The sequence below is a fragment of the Triticum aestivum genome, chromosome 2B (genome assembly GCF_018294505.1).
Source record: "Triticum aestivum cultivar Chinese Spring chromosome 2B, IWGSC CS RefSeq v2.1, whole genome shotgun sequence".
Taxonomy (NCBI): domain Eukaryota; kingdom Viridiplantae; phylum Streptophyta; class Magnoliopsida; order Poales; family Poaceae; genus Triticum; species Triticum aestivum.
In genome coordinates, this window is record NC_057798.1 from 400,361,602 (window position 1) to 400,382,410 (window position 20,809).

The 20,809-nt window shown below is 43.6% G+C and overlaps 1 protein-coding gene across 4 annotated transcripts; it reads left to right on the forward strand.

Annotated features, from left to right (window-relative positions):
* Positions 1-10,404: 10,404 nt before the first annotated feature.
* LOC123045145 (uncharacterized) lies at positions 10,405-20,455 on the forward strand. 4 transcript variants are annotated; one of them, XM_044468088.1, is made up of 17 exons: positions 10,440-10,600; positions 11,402-11,445; positions 11,568-11,976; positions 12,112-12,337; positions 12,412-12,660; positions 12,757-12,872; positions 12,978-13,073; positions 13,159-13,246; positions 14,010-14,239; positions 14,733-14,917; positions 15,006-15,205; positions 15,581-15,913; positions 16,022-16,123; positions 18,255-18,552; positions 19,043-19,191; positions 19,400-19,772; positions 19,851-20,455. In XM_044468088.1, exons 3-16 carry the CDS (start codon positions 11,678-11,680, stop codon positions 19,742-19,744), a joined length of 2,916 nt encoding a protein of 971 aa, XP_044324023.1. In that variant the 5' UTR covers positions 10,440-10,600; positions 11,402-11,445; positions 11,568-11,677; the 3' UTR covers positions 19,745-19,772; positions 19,851-20,455. The 4 variants fall into 4 exon arrangements, with proteins under 4 accessions (XP_044324022.1, XP_044324023.1, XP_044324020.1 ...); XM_044468085.1 differs by having other exon boundaries at positions 19,400-19,684; XM_044468086.1 differs by having other exon boundaries at positions 10,445-10,600; positions 11,008-11,445; positions 19,400-19,684.
* Positions 20,456-20,809: the final 354 nt, after the last annotated feature.

Below are 20,809 nucleotides of genomic sequence, written 5' to 3' on the forward strand. Positions count from 1 at the left end.
TGACTTGAGAGGTCATCGTCGGCGTGGAAGCCGATCGGGCGGCCATGACGAAGCCGCCTAATTGGAGAGTCTGGCCTACCGCCAGCGCTCCCCCAGAGGTGATGTTGTCCTTGACAACGAGACGGGCCATCGAGCCTTGTAGCGACGACACAGAGGAACTCTCAATGAAAGCACCAATGTCGGTGTCAAAACCGGCGGATCTCAGGTAGGGGGTCCCGATCTGTGCGTCTAAGGCTAATGGTAACAGGAGGCAAGGGACACAATGTTTTACCCAGGTTCGGGCCCTCTCGATGGAGGTAAAACCCTACTTCCTTCTTGATTGATATTGATGATATGGGTGTTACAAGAGTTGATCTACCACGAGATTGTAGAGGCTAAACCCTAGAAGCTAGCCTATGATGATTATGATTGTGTCTCTAAGGACTAAACTCTCCAATTTATATAGACACCAGAGAGGGGTAGGGTTTACATGGAGTCGGTTACAAAGAAGGAAATATAATATCCAGATCGCCAAGCTTGTCTTCCACGCAAAGGAGAGTCCCATCCGGACACGGGACGGAGTCTTGAGTCTTGTATCTTCATGCTCCAACAGTCCGGCCAAAGTATATAGTCCGGCTGTCCAGATACCCCCTAATCCAGGACTCCCTCAGTAGCCCCTAAACCAGGCTTCAATGATGACGAGTCCGGCGCGTAGTTTTGTCTTCGGCATTGCAAGGCGGGTTCCATCTCCGAATACTCCAAAGTACCCGTTGCAACGAACAGTGTCCGGCTTCCCATCAATGTTGTACTCCCCGGTTTCTGTGCTTCAATAATGACCATCTCCACGTGTCGAGCAAATACGAGGGGCCAGGGCATTTTTGCATTCGCCACCCCGGTCCTGCAAGCAAAACCCTCTATTTGAAGGGACGGGGATTTTCAAATCCAAGCTTCACCTTCTTCCCTTGAGCGAGCATCCAATAGAGCGTGCCCAGAAAAAATCATTCCAGCATGGCCGGTCGTCGCAGCTCCTCCTCTCGCTCCCGTTGCTCTAGGCCAGGGGGTTGGGAAGAATGTTCTATTCCTCAAAACCGCTTAATAAAGCTGCAGACCCAAGGGTATCTTCCACCGGCGTTCATGGTCCCCGTCCGAGCCGGAATAGCCACCTATAATGGCGGGGAGCAAGCAGAGAGATCCCCTAATCCATCCCTGGGGGAGCGAATATGCCTCATACCTCATCTGCTAAGGGGCGCTGGGTTTCCAATCCACTCATTCCTTCGCGGGCTCCTGGAGTTCTACGGCCTCCAGTTGTACAACTTCACCCCTGCCTCCGTACTGCATATAGCAGGATACATCGCCCTTTGTGAACTATTTCTGGGCTGCGAGGCTCACTTCGGGTTATGGAAGAAGTTGTTCTGCCTCGTTCCTCGCAATCAGGGGGAATCCATATGTCAGGTGGGCGGAGCCGAAGTATGGCGCGTCGCCAAGACCGGATACCTATCCGCTACTCCCAAGAAGGCATCGGAGAACTGGCCCTCGGAGTGGTTTTATGTTGATGATGTTCCCCTTCCGGATCCAGTCCGGACAGGTCTCCCTAAGTTCAGTAATGCTCCACCGAAGGCACGCCAAAGTTGGAGCCCTCAGGGCCCCCAAGAGGAGGATACCAGAGAAATACACTTCCTGATGAGCAGGATAAAGTTACTGGCCACATCAGGGCTGACAATAGTCGAGGTTATGGCAATATGCATAATGCAGGGAGTGCAGCCGCTTCAATATCGAGGGAAGCCCATGTGGCACTACAACGGGGAAGATGATGCCACCCGCTGTGGTCGCAAGGGTTTGGACTCTGCCACTGCTTTGGCGAGGATATTGTCCGATTTGTATAAAGAAGAATAAGAAGAATTCCTTCCTATTAAACCGCGGGATGGGTTTTCTATGTACAACCCCCCAAGCTGGGTAAGTCGTCATTCTTTCACTTGCCTCATTCATTCTGGCGTCCTTCGTCAAGATTATTTACCTCGATATTTCTGAGAAGGTACTGAGGAGGGCCGTAGAAGGAATTTCCAGCCCCTCCCCGTAGCCAGAGGACCCAGGAAGGGCCTTCGACCCAGGACTCGAAGAAGACCCGGATATTACTGTGGAGCTCGTCAATGGGACATTTTATCAGGCGAGCTGCGATGGCGCCTCAGTGGCTATTATCACCGACTATCCCAGACTACTACCTGCATCGCGTGTAAGCAAAGCCAAAAAACCCTATCCTCTGAAGAGGACTCCTTTCTGATGTCATGCCCTATGCCTGAGATATCGTATTTTTGTAGAGACGACAGTCGGAACGCGGCGCCGAGCCCCTGGGGGCTCGTCGGCAAAGGGCGTCCGGATCGGGCAGGCTTAAGAGGAAGGCGGTTAGGGCCGAAACGCCGCTACAGAGGTATGGTAAAAACCTGCTCTGTGATTATTGTGTTTGAAATGTGACAACACCCTTTGTGTCCTGGCAGAAAGAGGAGTAGCCGGACTATATCCGGAGATCCTGCCAATCATGCCTCCACCAGCCGGATTCCAGGACCGGCTTCAAGAGAGGAAGCGGACACGGGGCCGATGCCGAATTGTCCTCCGATAGAGGATGCGGATATGCTCTCTGCCACGAATTCCGAAGTAGAGAGTTCCATGAATCACCGGTGCCGACGGGTCGTACTATGCAACAACATCTTTTCCGAAGAGGCATATAATGCTTTCAATTCAGGAGACACATACATCCGAGCTGTTCAAGGCGGGCTTGCCCGGGCGACAGACCAATATGCTAAAGATATACGGGTAAGAAAATTTGATAAGCATATATAGCAGTAGCCCCTGAGACTTTAAACGGTTGGAACAACTGTTTTAAGGATCAATTTATGCACAGGGCCTTGTAGATAAGAATGCTCAATTGTCTCGAGAGCTGGAGGAGTGCAAGACTCAGCTGAGGGCCATGGTTGCCAAGCTAGAGGAATCCCCGAGGGCCTCATCTGGTAACATTTATCTTAATTGTATGGAAATGTACCAGTTAGTAAGTGGCTTGTATGATAAGTCTAGCAGAAAATTCTGCAGACAATCCCGGGGTGAATCCGGAGGCCGTAAGAGGTGACGAGACACATCTCTAGAGGCAGCTAAAAGCTGGCGAGCGTATTCTTACGCAAGTTAGGCTGGAGAAGAACAATCTTCAAGATGCCAATGTCCGGCTGGGCGTCGAATTAGGAGATGTTCGTGCTCAGCTGGAAGACTCCGTGAAGGAGAACAGAAGGCTTCGTCGCGACATTTATGGTAAGAGCTAAGACGAACTGTAGTACAGCTCCGCAAGGAAGCATATTGAAAGAATTTATATCTGTAGGTATGTTGACGGGCCGCCCTGAAGAGGAGATGCCCGCGTCTACAGGCGATTTGCTGCAAGACCTTTCACAGCTGCACGAGCGAGCTCGGCAGGTGATGCAGGGTATTGCCCAGGCCTTGTGGCCATCTAGTTTCCTGCCAAAAGGCATGGGGGAGCTCGTGGATATGCTCCAAGGAGCACGACGGCGCTTCCGATTGTGGAAGATGTTGGTCTGCCGACAAGGTGCAGGAGAAGCCTAGGCTATGGTGAAGACGCGCTACACCAAGCTTGACCCGAACCATATGGCCAAAGTTGGACCGGCGGGACCAGATGGGCAAGAAATTCCCGTGAGTCTAGTGTATGACCAGGTAGCTCTTGATTCATTGCATATCCCGGTACACTGCCGGAGGCATTCATATAGAGTCATATCTTGTTCTAGTATCGAGTTGTAATCCATGAGTTGTAAATAAATAGAAGTGTGATGATCATCTTTATTATAGCATTGTCCCTCGAATAAAAAAAGAGAAAGGCCAAATAAAAAAAAGAAAGGCCAAAAGAAAGAGAAAGGCCAAATTTAAAAAAAGGAAGGCCCAAAAAAATAAAAAAAAATAAAAAAGGGGGACAATGTTACTATCCTTTTCCACACTTGTGATTCTAAGTAGCACCATGATCTTCATGATAGAGAGTCTCCTATGTTGTCACTTTCATATACTAGTGGGAACTTTTCATTATAGAACTTGGTTTGTATATTCCAACGATGGGCTTCCTCAAAGTGCCCTAGGTCTTCGTGAGCAAGCAAGTTGGATGCACACCCAATTAGTTTCTTTTGTTGAGCTTTCATACATTTATAGCTCTAGTGCATCTGTTGCATGGCAATCCCTACTCCTCATGTTGACATCAATTGATGGGCATCTCCAGAGCCCATTGATTAGCCTCGTCAATGTGAGACTTTCTCCTCTTTTTTTTCTCCACACAACCTCCATCATCATATTCTATTCCACCCATAGTGCTATATCCATGGCTCACACTCATGTATTGCGTGAAAGTCGAAAACGTTTGAAAAGGCTAAAGCATGAAATAATTGCTTGGCTGAAACCGGGGTTGTGCATGATGGGAGTATTTTGTGTGACGAAAATGAAACATAGCCTAACTATATGATTTTGTAGGGATAAGCTTTCTTTAGCCATGTTATTTTGAGAAGACATGATTGCTTTGTTAGTATGCTTGAAGTGTTATTACTCTTATGTCAATATGAACTTTTATCTTGAATCATTTGAATCTGAACATTCATGCCACAATAAAGAAAATTACATTGAGAAATATACTAGTAGCATTCCACATCAAAAATTCTGTTTTTATCATTTACCTACTCGAGGACGAGCAGGAATTAAGCTTGGGGATGCTTGATACGTCTCCAACGTATCTATAATTTTTTCTTGTTCCATGCTATTATATTACATGTTTTGGATGTTTATGGGCTTTAGTAAACACTTTTATATCATTTTTGGGACTAACCTATTAACCGGAGGCCCAACCCAAATTGTTGTTTTCTTGCCTATTTCAGTGTTTCGAAGAAAGGAATATCAAACAGAGTCCAAACGGAATGAAACCTTCGGGAGAGTTATTTTTGGAACGGAAGCAATCCAGGAGACATGGAGTGGATGCCAGGGAAGCTTCGAGGTGGCCACGAGGCAGGGAGGCGCGCCCTACCCCCCTGGGCGCCCCCACCCTCGTGGGCCCCTAATGGCTCCCCTGACCGACTTCTTTCACCTATATATATATCCATATACCCTAAAAACATCGGGGAACACAATAGATCAGGAGTTCCGCCGCCGCAAGCCTCTGTAGCCACCAAAAACCAATCGGGACCCTGTTCCGGCATCATGTCGGAGGGGGGATCCCTCACCGGTGGCCATCTTCATCATCCCGACGCTCTCCATGGCGAGGAGGGAGTAGTTCACCCTCGGGGCTGAGGGTATGTACCAGTAGCTATGTGTTTGATCTCTCTCTCTCTCGTGTTCTTGAGGTGATCCAATCTTGATGTATGTCTTGTCGTGCTTATCTGTGGTGACAATGGGATATTCACGTGATCTACTTGATGTATGTTTTGGTGATCAACTTGCGAGTTCGATGAACTTATGCATAGGGGTTGGCACACGTTTTCGTCTTGACTCTCCGGTAGAAACTTTGGGGCACTCTTTGAAGTACTTTGTGTTGGTTGAATAGATGAATCTGAGATTATGTGATGCATAACGTATAATCATGCCCACAAATACTTGAGGTGACATTGGAGTATCTAGGTGACATTAGGGTTTTGGTTGATTTGTGTCTTAAGGTGTTATTCTAGTACGAACTCTATGATAGATCGAACGGAAAGAATAGCTTCATGTTATTTTACTACAGACTCTTGAATAGATTGATCAGAAAGGATAACTTTGAGGTGGTTTCATACCCTACAATAATCTCTTCGTTTGTTCTCCGCTATTAGTGACTCTTTGTTGCATGTTGAGGGATAGCTATATGATCCAAGTATGTTATTATTGTTGAGAGAACTTGTACTAGTGAAAGTATGAACCTTAGGCCTTGTTTCCTAGCATTGCAATACCATTGTGCTCACTTTTATCACTTGTTACCTTGCTGTTTTTATATTTTCAAATTACAAAAACCTATATCTACCATCCATATTGCACTTGTATCACCATCTTTTCGTCGAACTAGTGCACGTATACAATTTACCATTGTATTGGGTGTGTTGGGGACACAACAGACTCTTTGTTATTTGGTTGCAGGGTTGTTTGAGAGAGACCATCTTCATCCTACGCCTCCCACGGATTGATAAACATTAGGTCATCCACTTGAGGGAAATTTGCTACTGTCCTACAAACCTCTGCACTTGGAGGCCTAACAACGTCTACAAGAAGAAGGTTGCGTACTAGACATTAGGGGGGCGCCCTGGTGGGTTGTGCCCACCTAGGTGCCCCCCTCTGGTGGTTCTTGGCTCCAGAAATTCTCATTTATTGTATAAAAAATCCTTGCAAAGTTTCGTTCCAATCCGAGAACTTTTATTTCTGCACAAAAAACAACACCATGGTAGTTCTGTTGAAAATAGCGTCAGTCCAGGTTAGTTTCATTCAAATCATGCAAATTATATTCCAAAACAAGAGGAAAATCGTTAGGAAAAGTAGATATGACGGAGACATATCACCACACGAAACACTTTTTCCGCCACCGCAAACTTCTGGTCTTTTGCGATCCCATTTGGAGGGCTTTTCCAGTACTCTGCCTGAGGGGAAATCGCTCACGAGGGCTTCTACATCATCCTTGTTGCCTTTGGATGATGCGTGAGTGGTTTACCACAGACCTACGGGTCCATAGCTAGTAGCTAGATGGCTTCGTCTCTCTCTTTGATCTTCAATACCATGTTCTCCTCGATCTTCTTGGAGTTCTATACAATGTAATCTTCTTTTGTGGTGTGTTTGTTGGGATCCGACGAATTGTGGGTTTATGATTAGATTATTCATTGAAAGTAATTGAGTCTTTTTTAACTTTATTACGCATGATTGTTATAGCTTTGTATTTCTCTCTGATCTACCCGTTCGGTTTACCCAACTAGATTGATTTATCTTCAGTGGAAGAGGTGCTTTGTAATGGATCCAATCTTACGGTGTCCTCACCCGGTGACAGAAAGGGTAGCAAGGCACGTATAGTGTTGTTGTCATTAAGGATAAAATGACGGGGTTTATTTATATTGATTGGGTTTACTTTGTCTACATCATGTCATCTTGCTTAAAGCGTTACTCTGTTTGTCATGAACTTAATACCATAGAATCATGTTGGATAGCGGTCGATTGGTGGAGTAATAGTAATAGATGCAGGCAGGAATCGGTCTACTTGTCACGTACGTGATGCCTATATACATGATCACTGCCATGAATAACATCATAACTATGCGGTTTTCTATCAGTTGCCCAACAGTAATTTGTTCACCCACCGTACGCTACGTGTTCGAGAGAGAAGTCTCTAGTTAAAACTATGGCCCCGGGGTCTACTTTTACATATTATTAAAACCAAAAATACCTTCCTGCAATTTATTTACTTTTGTTTTGTTTTGCAGTTTACTTATCTATCTATCACTATTAGAATTAATCCTTGCAAGTAACGATTTCAAGGGGATTGACAACCCTCTTGCCCGCATTGGGTGCAAGTATTTGCTTTTGTGTGTGTAGGTGCTGTCGAAGGGGGTTTGATTGGTTCTTCTATTGGTTCGATAACCTTGGTTCTCACCGAGGGAAATACTTATCTCTGTTGTACTTCTTCACCCCTCCTCTAATGGGAAATCGCAACACAATTTACAAGTAGCACCTCCCTCCCGCGCTAGATCCCCTCGCAAGCGTGGCCTTGGCTTGATCCCGAACCACGCCTTGACTGGACTGGATCGACGCCTCGGCTGCATCGACGCTGACCACCGGCGCCGTCACATCTTGCGTGTGTCAATGCCTCGTCTGGATCCCTAGAGCGATACATTTTTCTTTTCGAGTGAAGCGAGTCAGCGACAAATCGCCTTGGTTAGACAAATGGGCTTCCGCACCAGCCCAACCAAGCCCAATCAACCACAAGCCTTAGAAAAAGTCACGAGAGTAGCGGCCCTTTAGGACAGGCGGCCCAGGTCACGGTAAACATGCACTGAAACAATGATCTGATGGCCTGAAACAATTTAAAAGCAAAACATGATGGCTGAAATCATTAAAGGTGTGAGAGAGTTCGATTTAGGCTCAGTTTTACTGTCCTAAATAAGTATGCACCCAACTTTTAAGAATATAAAAAGGGAACCTGTCTATCTTACAAATTTTTTGGACTTTGTGCCTACGGCGTCATGATCAATAGAATATTTGCTAATCCTCCTAAGAAATCAAGTTGTCTTATTGAAGAATTGAATGATGACAAAACATGATAAATTTGCATTATGCCTAGCTAAGAGCATCAAGAGTCACATATGATAAATCCGATTCCTCAAAAGCCCACAAACGTGATCGGGCGCATCCGCGGACAATGACCGGTCACGCCTCAAATTAGTTACTCTGCATCCGAATCTCTCATATTTCAACACCTAGATCCATACAAAGCATGTAAAAAAAAAATCCTCCGTACTACATACTACGTACTACCCTAGCTAATCTTCCTCGTCGGAGATGTCCTCGACGTCGGTGCTGAGCGCCGGGTGGACGGGTGCGTAGGAGGGCTCCGACTCGTCCTTCTCCTGCTCGACCTCATCCATGTAGGCGAGCATCTCCTCCTCTATGGCGTGCCGCGCCTCCATCTCCTGCCGGCAACGATGTCTGGCCTCCGCATCCGACTCTGAGTGGAGGGGAATCGATGATGGCGTGCTGCTCCGCCTGCAGATTCGCGTCCCCAATGTCCCGACATCCTCCCCCTGCTCCTCCTCCTCCTCCTCCTCAACCTCCTCCTCCTTCGAATACACTACATCGGGAGGTAGCCCCGCGGCGATCCAGACTTCATGCCTTGCCCGGATCTTCTCAAGGAGTTGCAGCCGGCGCTCCGACATTAGAAACGGGTAGCCCCTTTATCCGGCGGCATGGCTACTAATGGTGGCAGACGTGGAGTGGAAAGTTGCGACGGCCACCGACGGGCGAAGGAAATGTGGAGGGGTAGGGTTCCGGTGCTGGCGATTGGCTTAAATAGCCAGGCTAGGCACTACACGGCCCGCTGGAGCGGCGCCACGCGACGACATCGGTCCGACAGAGGAGACGAGTTTCGGACTGCCGGGTTTCCGGGCGATTCCACGTGGGACTCCAATGTAAGTCCGACGTGGCGGACGTGCCCGGGCGCCCCCATATCCGCCTCATATTCGGGCTGGATATGAGGGGTGCTGGTCAACTAGGCCCGTTTAAGGCGCCTGTCTGTGTCGAAATTTCATGACCGGTTAGTGACCGGGTGGCCCGCCCGAGCGTTTAAGGCGGGTTTGAGGCGTCCGACTGCAGATGCTATAATGACACTAAACAAAAGTGCTTGTTGGGAGGCATCTAATATGTATCTTTTATTTTCTTGTTCAGTATATCGGTCTGCATAATTATTCGTACCGTAGTAATTCTTTTTTTTTTTTTGCTTTTTTGCCAAGCTAAACCTTTAGGAGGTTGCGATGCATGTTTGTTAGGTTCTGTGCAGAAATAGAAACAAAAACTTTTGCGTCTCAGTGTTTGAGTTTTCATTCTGTATTGGATACTCCCTCAAAAATGATTTAGACGCGAACCAATTTGTGATTGGATAGTTAGAGAGACAGTGGTATCTTAGCCCACTAGGGTTCAAGTCCTGATGCTCGCATTATTCCTGGATTTATTTCAAGATTTCGGTACATTTAGTGTATTATTATATTCGTTTGGTGGGACCGACATAGATAGAATCTCTGTAAACTTTCCTACGTTGGTATTGTACAATTTTTCACCCCAAAGTTTTGCTCCTCGTATCCTTTCACTTTCCTTCGTTTTACAAAAATCCTTTGCTTTTGTTTCCTTCAATCCGAATAGGGTCTTAGGAGGTTGCGAACTTGCGATGCATGTTCGTTAGGTTCTATGTAGAAACGGAAACAAAAACCTTTGCGTTCAGTATTTGAGTTTTCATTCTATACTGGATACTTTCTAAAAATAATTTAGACGCAAATCAACCTATGATTGGATAGTTATAGCGACAGTGGTATCCCAGTTTACTAGGGTTCAAATCCTAATGCTCACATTATTTTTGGATTTATTTCAAAATTTCGAGCGATGCGCTTTCAGTGAAAGGAGACGTTTCCGTCAACGACGAGACGCCTATGATGACTTTATAAATCTAAGATAATATATCGGCTTAGTGTCTTAAAGATGCTCACATTAGGGTGTGCGTGTGTACCAGCGCATTTGTACCGCGTTAAAAGAAAATGATTAGACAATGTGCAGCACAACAAACGAACAAACACATGTTTGCGTTGGGTTGGATCGCTGCTGCTGCAAAGCCATAGAAAACAACGAGACAGGGAGAGAAAATAGAAAATGGGAGGAAACCTGTAGGCACGACGGCATCTGGCCTGCCGCCTCCGGGATATTCTTGGCATTTCTTCGTCCATCCCTCCCCCAAATCAAACGCAACGCGAACCAAATGCACGCACTCCCCCCCCTCACTCCCGTCCACCTCCACCGGATCAGGGAGGCAGTTGCCACACCACACCACCCGCCTCTTCCCCCTTCCGCCCACCGGCAAGGCCATTCCCGCGCGCCGCCGGTCGCCCAGGTGCACGTCCACCCCCTTTTTTCTCCCTCCCCCCTCCTATTCCCGGGTGCCAATCCCATTGCCTGCTCCTCGCGAACGCATCATTGTTCCATCTTGCATTGCGTTACTCCTTCACGCAATCTTGCTCCGGCTTCACTCGCTCCTCCTCCATGCCCATGCACACGCGCGGCACGCCGGTAAATTTACCGGTCGCTGATGGGTGCGATGGCCCAAAGATTGGCGCTCTTCGCTCCTCTTTTGGTGCCCTTTCTTCCCTGTCCCCGGCTCCCCTGCCGGCCAGATTAGTTGAAATAGGGGAGATACACCCGCCTGCGTGCTTGCACTTTCCTGTCGAATGCCATGGTTACTAGTTTAATTTGTTGATTAACAGCATGCTGCTAACGTTATTTTTTTTAAATATATGCAAGGGAGAGGCTGTGATGCAATTTAAGAGTCCTTTAATCCGACTGAATCTGCATCAAGTAGTCTTCTCAGTTTATTTATGCAGCTCATGGGATTATATCGGCCCTTCGCGTTTCGACCTTTCAGGATAATCTGTTCCCTTCCACTGTGAATTGACTCTGAATTGTTTCACCCACTACTTATTAATCTAGCTGTTAAACGAGTTACACAAAGGCATAATATCGATCACTAGTATTGATTCTTGACTACGGGCACGGTTTCTTGCTCTGGCAAACTATCTGGGGTCGCTCATTGTGCCATGCTAAGTTCTTGCTTATATCATATCATAAGTGGTACTGGGATTGGATGTAAATAGTTGTTGGTACAAGTATAACACTCATATTTCCGTCTTGGTCACAGAACTTGGAGAAGAAGGAAAAAAACAATTTATCGTCACCACTGTGGTACTGTTTCTCTTTACAACTACAACCATACAATGAGCAATCATGTACTTTGGCTTTCTTAAATTCATGCATCAACTCCTTCTGTTTTGCTGAATTTTTCTGACAGCATCTAATGCATGCAGAGAATCAATTTATCTTGAAGCTTGCAGACTCGAAGGAACACTTGTCGTGCATTGTGCACACTATTGCTCTGAGAAAAAGTAGCTATAGTACTTAAAGCAACTTTTCTTGGATGGGTTCAGACAAGCAGAGTGGTAGCCCACTATTGGGAACCCTCAAGATGGAGAGGGTTCGGACGATCCTGACACACACGCCATATCCTCATGAACACTCGAGGCATATCATGACAGCAGTGATAATTGGGTGCCTCTTTTTCATCTCGTCCGACAATATGCATACTCTGATACATAAACTGGACAGCAATATCAAATGGTGGTCCATGTATGTTTGCTTGATTGGTTTCTTCTACTTCTTTTCATCTCCCTTCCTTGGAAGAACAATTCAGCCGAGTTACTCAAATTTCAACCGATGGTATGTATTCATAGACTTCCTAGGAACTCAGTTGCAAATATATTTGTCGTCCTTATTACACCACATAATCTTTATATATGTACCACATTAAGTTGTTAGGAGAATTTAATTATCAACTATATTGCACAATTGCAGGTATGTCGCTTGGATTTGCTTTGCATCCCTGTATCATCTCCCTAGCTTCCAATCAATGGGCGTTGATATGCGCATGAACCTTTCACTTTTTTTGACTATATATTTCTCTTCTGTCCTCTTCATCACCGCCTTTCACATCATATTTATTGGTCTCTGGTACATTGGACTGGTTGCTCGCATGGCAGGCACAAGACCAGGAATATGGACCATAGTACAAAACTGTACTGTACGTTTACTAAAAATATTTTTTAATTTTTCTTCAAATTGCACTTGGGAAGATTAATTTTGAATCTCTTCCAGGTCATCAGTATTGCATGCTGTGTATTCTACAGTCATTGCGGGAATCTTGCTGTCCCCAAAAGCGAGTCTTTTGACAAGAGTTCTGATCCAAGTTTGCTGGCTTTTCTTAAAAACGAAAATGGAACCACATGGATATCAAATTTTCTCTTTATGAATGAACTAAAAGATCAGATATGTTCATCTTGGTTTGCACCTGTTGGATCTGCAACTGACTATCCTCTTCTGTCAAAGTGGGTTATATATGGGGAGGTAACACTTGCATCTCGTTGATTCGTCTACTCTTTGCTCTCATATTTTTGTTTGGCAACATCCATGCTCCACTTCTTTGATCATGTTATTCTCCAGTTAGTTTGCAGTGGATCCTGTGCTGGCCCATCAGATGAAATATCTCCTCTGTACTCACTGTGGGCTACATTCGTCGGCCTTTATATTGCCAACTTTGTTGTGGAGAGATCAACTGGGTGTGTGCTTATTGTTTTGTGCAGTGCATGTTTGATTCCGAATTTATCTCTCTCTCTTCAATACTCTGTCTGAGTATTTCTTATTATCCACTGCAAATACCTCAGATGGGCTCTTACTCACTTGTCACCAGTATCAGAAGAGGAGAAGCTCAGAAAACATATGAAACCAGATTTCCTGGATATGGTACCTTGGTACTCAGGGTAGAGCCCTCTAAGCTCCAGCAATTTAGGTTCCAGATGGGAGCAACGGAAGAAAATGCCTGACTTCTTCAACTTTATTATGTAGGACATCGGCTGATTTATTCAAGACAGCGTTTGATCTTATGGTCTCTGTAACTCTTTTTGTCGGGCGATTTGACATGCGCATGATGCAGGTAAGTGGTGTTTGGTGAGGAATTAACTACCATTCAATATAAAATTTCCACCATGGAACTAAGTTGACCTAAATTTCTATGTTAGATCATCGCTGTAGTTGCTTTCACCTAAAAATGTTGCGCCCATCCTTTTAAATTTTGTAATCTTGATACACACTTTGTCCTCGCTCGTGCGCACCTGGGAAAACATCCTGGTCGATCACCCTTTCCGACATTGCTCCTAGCCATGCACGCTTAACCAAGGGGTTATTAGGAGATGAGCTTCTAGAAAAGATGCACCTTCTTAGCATGTGTATTACTATCTATGCTTTTAAGGTAGGATACTAGGATGTCACTGTTGAAGTGTATATGTGGATTGCCTAGCCCTTTCCATCAGTTCGGACTTTTGGTTGCGTTGGCTAGTGCATGAAGCTTATCATGGTATCAGAGCTAAGGTCTTGAGTTCAAGTCCTGGCTTTCGCAATTTATTTAAAAATTGCTGCTGCCCCCCTGTGTCCACGTATGAGCCTCTTGAGCCATACATCTGAGTCTATCCACATGTTGACTTTCCGCATCACATGTGAGAGGGGGTGTTGAAGTGTATATGTGGATTGCCTAGCCCTTTCCATCAGTTCGTACTTTTGGTTGCGTTGGCTAGTGCATGAAGCTTATCAGTCACATCATGTCTATGTAATCATAACACTTTAAAGTCAAGCTTTTGTCTGCCTCTTTGTACATGATTAGTGCACTATTTTTCTTCATCCTTTTCTATATTTAACTGTAGGCTGCAATGAAAAGTACTACAGATGAAACTCGGAATGATGATGTGCTCTATGACTATTTCAATGAAAGAGAAGACCTTTGGTTTGACTTTGTCGCAGACACCGGTGATGGTGGAAATTCATCATATACAGTTGCCCGGCTGCTGGCTCAGCCATCCATTCAGACTGTAATTGGTGGTTCTATGCATACTCTTCCACGTGGAAATTTGCTTGTTATTGGCGGAGATCTTGCGTAAGATTGCACCATGTTAATCAGTTTTGACTTTTTTTCTTTAGTAAATTTATCTCTCTCCATATGTGCAAATCATCTAGCTCTTGACTGTATTTAACCAGTACGGTCACACAATTGATGAATTGATTGTATCATAATACTATGGAACTCTCCTAAAAGGAAGTAATACTATGGAACTTATATAGCCACCAATGTTCAAGTTGTACGCCGGACAATCTATCTAGGCTGTTAACCGCCTGGTTGAGTTTCTTTAATAATTTTTGGAATGAAGTGTTAATATTTATTTTTTGGTTTCCTCTAGTAAATTATGAGTTTTTGCTGCCAAATATAATTTCTTCTCTTGTAAAGATTCCATATGTTTTATGTCATGTATGTCTATTTTGTTATCATTTGCACATTAGCTATGACTTTATTGTCTATCCTTAGTGGTTCACTCTGCAAATTAGACAGATTTATCTCCATTTATTTATGTTCTATCATTTCAAATATGTAGGTATCCAAACCCTTCGTCCTTTACATATGAGAGACGCTTCTTTGGTCCTTTTGAGTATGCTATGCAACCTCCGCGTTGGTATAAGGCTGAACATATAGCTGTGGATAAGCCTGAGGTTCCTCCGGGCGTATCAAAGATGAAAAAATATGATGGACCTCAATGTTTCATAATTCCCGGGAACCACGGTTTGTTCTGTGCATTTATACTAAACTTTGTTTGTCAAAATACGTCTCATTTTACCTCCTTTGTTTGTTTCCTTGCCTTCTATAACAGATTGGTTCGATGGGCTTCACACCTTCATGAGATATATATGTCACAAAAGCTGGTTAGGTGGATGGTTTCTGCCTCAGAAGAAGAGTTACTTCGCATTGCAGCTTCCGAAAGGTTGGTGGATATTTGGTCTTGATCTAGCTCTTCATGGTGACATTGATGTGTACCAATTCAAGTTCTTCGCAGAACTTTGTCGGAATAAGGTGCATTTTTCCGTCCCCTGTTTATCCTTCTGTTTCGAACTGGATTTTTCCATTACTTCTGTTTCCTGTTTTTCAACACGCAGTTGTTTAATTACTTCTACCATGTAGCTGACTAATACTAAGGTGCCTAGTGAACACCGAAAGCAATATATGCTGACAAAGATCTTCTTTTGTAGATATAACCCCTTCTCCAGTATAGGTGGAAAAGTTTCCATGTTGACTTCTTTGTTATCATTTTATTTGGTTGGTTCCTGATGAGTGATTTATTGATCATTCCGTGTGAAATGTTTCCTTAACATTTGAATCTATTGGGAGTTGGAGATAAATTTTCATTTCCAGATTTAATTGATCCGCTACATTTCTAAAGTTATGCAGGTTGGAGAGAACGACTCTGTGATCATTGTTACACACGAGCCAAACTGGCTCCTTGATTGGTATTGGAAGGAGATTACAGGCAAGAATGTCTCACATTTGATTCAGGACTACCTGAATGGAAGGTGCAAACTTCGTATGGCTGGGGATTTGCATCATTTTATGAGGCATTCTGCTACACCATCAGATAAACCAACTTTTGTTGAACACTTACTTGTCAATGGATGTGGTGGTGCCTTTCTGCACCCAACACATGTTTTCAAAAACTTTGAAAGGTTCTCTGGTACTACCTACGAGTGCAAGGCTGCTTATCCCTCCTATGAGGAATCTAGTGGGGTATGTAGTTTCAAAAGTTAATGGAACCTCTACCATATTTAGCCTATTGATCAGCTTAACAAGCATGTCTGTTATTATGCAAGAAGATCTTATTAACTACACTTGCAGATTGCACTGGGCAACATATTAAAATTCCGCAAGAAGAATTGGCAGTTCGACATAATTGGTGGTTTTATTTACTTCATACTGGTATTCTCCATGTTCCCACAGGTCAGTTATACTTATTCCGTACGGCGTAGTTTTCTCCCTTGCATATTTTTTTTTTTGAAATCAGAGGGGTTTCCCCCCGCCCCAACTTTTATTAAAGCCAAGGCAAAAACAGCATCCAAAAGACGTCTTACAGGTTACGGCTTGCAGTTTTAAGCAACTACAACGCCCCCTTATTACAGCTGCGAAGCAGCAATCTTAACCAAGTCTCAGGCTAATAGAGTAAGATTACATCCATCACACAGGAAGATGAAACCCTTCGCTACAGCCCTGGGGAGATGTGGGACCCTGCCAGGCAATCCTAAGTAATTCTCCTCGCCGATGATCGAGTAGTCTTAGGCACTCTAGGAGCAGCGAGGCTTGAGCACCTGTGCAGAGTATTTTCCACTGACGCACCAGCGAACCCACCAAACCCACGACACATTTCATACTTCGCTACTTTCGCCCCTGGAAAACAAAATCATTGCACAAACGCCATAAGCCCCACAAGGTGGCAGAGGTTACCAAATTAGCAGCATCGTGTTTCTTCTTATGTTTCCAAAAGGGTAACAGAGACTCAAAGGAGTAAGGCACAGGAATATGTAATATATCAGCCACAATTTCCCAAATTTGTTTAGCAACAATGCAATCAAAAAACAAATGTTTGATACTCTCAGTTTCTGATTAGAAAACACAAGAAATGTCAGGAACTGCCTGACGCTTGGCTAGATTATCTCTAGTCAAACTCTTGTTATGAATAATAAGCCACAAGAAAACATGTATCTTTGGCGGGACTTTAATCTTCCAGATACAATCTTTAACCACATGATGAACCCCTCCAAAGTTAATTAGTTTGTAGAAGGATCTAACAGTTTAAAGTCCTGATTTTTCAAGCACCCAAATGGGTTTGTCTTGAATAGCAGAAAGAGTTGTATTCTGAACTAAAGATAGTAAGCCATTTCTTATAAAGAGTTTCATCCACACATCTTCTAAATGAAAGTTTCAGATTTTTGCCATTCCAAACTTGAGCAACAGTGCTATCTTGTTGCTGGCAAATGTCAAATAGGTCCCAAAACATTGTTTTGAGAGATATGTCCCCAACCCATTGATCATGCCAGAAGGCAATATTCACACCATTTCCTAATTCCCATTTATAAAAGTTTTTTGCAGCCTCAAAAGCCCAACAAGTACTCTTCCAAAAGGGAGAACCCACACCTGGTTTACTGCAAATGATGTTAGGTTTGTTAGTACCATACTTATAGCATATTTTTCCAGTCACTGTTCCTACCATCATAAAACCTTTTGCTCCAAGCTGCCAACATAGCCATATTAAAATCTAAGGTTGGGAACCCCCATACCACCACACTCTTTTCTCATAGAAATGAGCCCCCACTTAGCCAGGTGATACTTATGTTCATTACCCACATTCCCCCAAAAGAAATGGGACATTTGGGAGATGATAGCATCAATGGCCCACTTATGTAACTTCACCATAGACATCAAATATGCAGGGATGCTGGCAATGCAAGTGGTAATTAAAATCAGTTTGCCTCTATATGATAAATTCCTCCCAAGCGGACCAGAAATATTTTTAATAATTCTACCAATGATGGGGGTTGCAGGTCCCCTCTTCCCAACTTTTTGTAATGCAGGGGAACCCCTAAATACTTAAAAGGGAAAGAGCCCACATATCTTCATTTTCCTAAGGGCTTGTTCAGATGGAAGGGATTGGAATGGGATTGGAATGGATTGGGGAGGATTAAATCCTCTACAAGTCAAAATCCCCCTCAATCCTCTCCAAACCTATCCAGAAGAGGTTTAACCGAACAAGGCCTAAGTGAAGTATTATACCTTGGATGTGTTACTATTTGAAAATTAGACATATGCCACTACAAAGTTTCACTTCTGAAAAATGCCAACCTTTCAACCACCGACTTATTACTTGGAAGGTCATACTGAGTTACTGAGCAATATTACATATGCTATTCAGCTTGGTGATACTAAGCGCCTATATTCCTCGCAATTTTTTTCCGACAAAGGGAGTTTTTATTGACTCAAAACGTCGCTCCAAGACGATACTCATATTCTGCGACTATATCAGGCTTATAATCATTGATCTAATCCTGACTCTTGTTCACGTTTCCATCTTTTCCAGTGTAATCTTGTTCACATCTTAAATGAGGAAACATGGTCTGGGCGTCTGCAAAGCTTCTCAAGTACAATATGGAGTGCTTTGCTTTTTATTTTTGAACACTCTTACGTCTCCTCAGTAGGAAGTCTAACTTTGTTGATGGCATCATATTCATTTGTACCATCCAAACTCACACGGAAAAAAAGAGCTATTATTGGTGGCCTGCATGTTTTGGCCCATCTGACTGCAGCTCTAGTTTTAATGTTGCTCATGGAGTTGGGCATTGAAATATGTATACGGAATCATTTACTGGCAACGTCAGGTATGCCATCGCATATTGTACTCCCAACTACACTGCTACTATTAAATTCTTATCATAGGTTCAGATAATACTTTATGTTCTTGCTGTTATCCCTTTTGAAGTGTAAAAAGTACCTTATTCAATCATTTGTACATAGGGTATTCATTTTTTGTTTCAATCTGGATAAGATCGTAAAAGTTGAACACTATATCCCTGAGAGCATTAATCAAATTGAAGTGGCTAGACGAAATTGAAAAGTTCAGTTGGGGAAACATAATCTTTGCCACCATGTCTATGATGACATGTCCTAGGGGTTTGTTTGATGAAACTCTTATGTCATGTTCTTTCTAAAGTATCACCAACTTTTGCTTAAGCTCCACTCCAGAAAAGTTCTAGCTATGCTTATGTGGCTAGTCTCCTATTGTTTCTTCTGACATCAGAGGTTTTGCTTATTTCCTGCTTCTTCATTCAAGAAAGGCTTTTTTTTTGACAAATCTGTTTTCTGTCATAGGTTATCACCCTCTATATGATTGGTATCGGTCAATGGAAAGTGAGCATTTCCCAGATCCAACTGGTCTTCGTACTCGATTGGAACAATGGACGCTTGGACTATATCCAGCATGTATAAAATACCTTATGTCAGCCTTTGACGTCCCAGAGGTGATAGGACTCTTTCTGGAAGCATTTTTACTATACAGTATAGATGCATTGCAGTTTTGAACAAATGGATTTGTACCTGTACATGAATTTTGTGTATGATGTACCTATGAATTACCATGTGACCTCACAAAATCAAAATTTCCTCTTCTGTCCACTTTATGTAGATTTACCTTATCAGACAAAATTTAATATAGAAATATTTTTGCAGGTCATGGCTGTTACAAGGATCAACATTTGCAAGAACGGCATGATGTCTCTTTCTCGGAGTGTTCTGATCATGTACTATACTTCTGTATTTATCTATTTCTGGATTTTCTCAACTCCAGTTGTTTCCCTCATATTTGGTAGTTACCTATACATATGCATCAACTGGTTCCACATACACTTTGATGAAGCCTTCTCGTCTTTGCGCATCGCAAACTACAAATCTTTCACAAGGTTCCATATTAAGAAGGACGGTGATCTAGAAATATTTACACTTGCAGTTGACAAGGTAACATCAATATATTCAACATGCTCACGTTCACATCTTTTCAGATCAGCATTGCATTGAATGGTACTCCTATCACTCAGTATATAAGGTGGATACAGGTTTTCAGATGTATAGAAAACAAAATGCATGTAGGCTCCATTATAAACACATTGAATCTGGTGAACAGGTCCCAAAGGATTGGAAGTTGGATCCCAAGTGGGAGGCAGAGGAAAGAGGGCCTCATCAGCTCAGCCACCACCGGAGATACCCTAGCAAATGGAGGTCAGCCTCATCTCCAGACCCCGTCAGGTCGGTGCGGGTCGTTGACCATTTCACCATCACAAGAACAGTAGCACCAGATTCCGAGACCTCCTGCTGATTCCCTACATCATTGCTGGTGAAGTACTTCTTCGAGACATTAGCGATTGCTTGCGCAGATTGTCAGTTTTTCATCCCATATCCAGCTTGACTTGGGCTGACCTATGATATCTGCTCCGGTGTTGCCTTCAGCTCTCTATGCTAACTTCATCTCCGGCATTGCACAGCATATAGCAGAGATTTACTTGTGTACTAGTTAACTGGTAACAAAGAAGAATGGATGGAGGAAACATAGAAAAAATTCGATTCATCAGATAGCTTGTATTTTGAGTGCATGCTCTTTATAGTTTATACCGAAAGATAGTGGAACACGGCCAATTTTTGTCATGTGGAAACATATATCCTGGATGTAGATTTCACTGAAACACGGAGTGTAAATTTCACTATTTTCTGTAGAAGGAACCGAGTTTATTATTTGTGGAATTCGCTTCGTTACTCTGGTGCCATTGATTCCTAGTACATGCATATCTGCAATGTTATAAATTTCAGAGTCTGCAAATATGTGGCTTCTTATTGCCTGGAGAATATAATCATTTGCTTTGCTCTTCATTCAGCAAGCATCTTAACATGCAGCTATAAAACAGTGTCGAAGCTATGGAGTCCTGAGACATTTAGGTAGATACAGTGGCGAAACAAAGCAGCAACGATTCATTACTTGGGTGTCACTGCAGCGCACTGATGATTCCTACACCTTTAAAAAGAAATTATTCGAACAAAAATCCAAAGTTTGCAAATCTGTAGCTTCTCCAATCCTAAAGTCTGGAGATG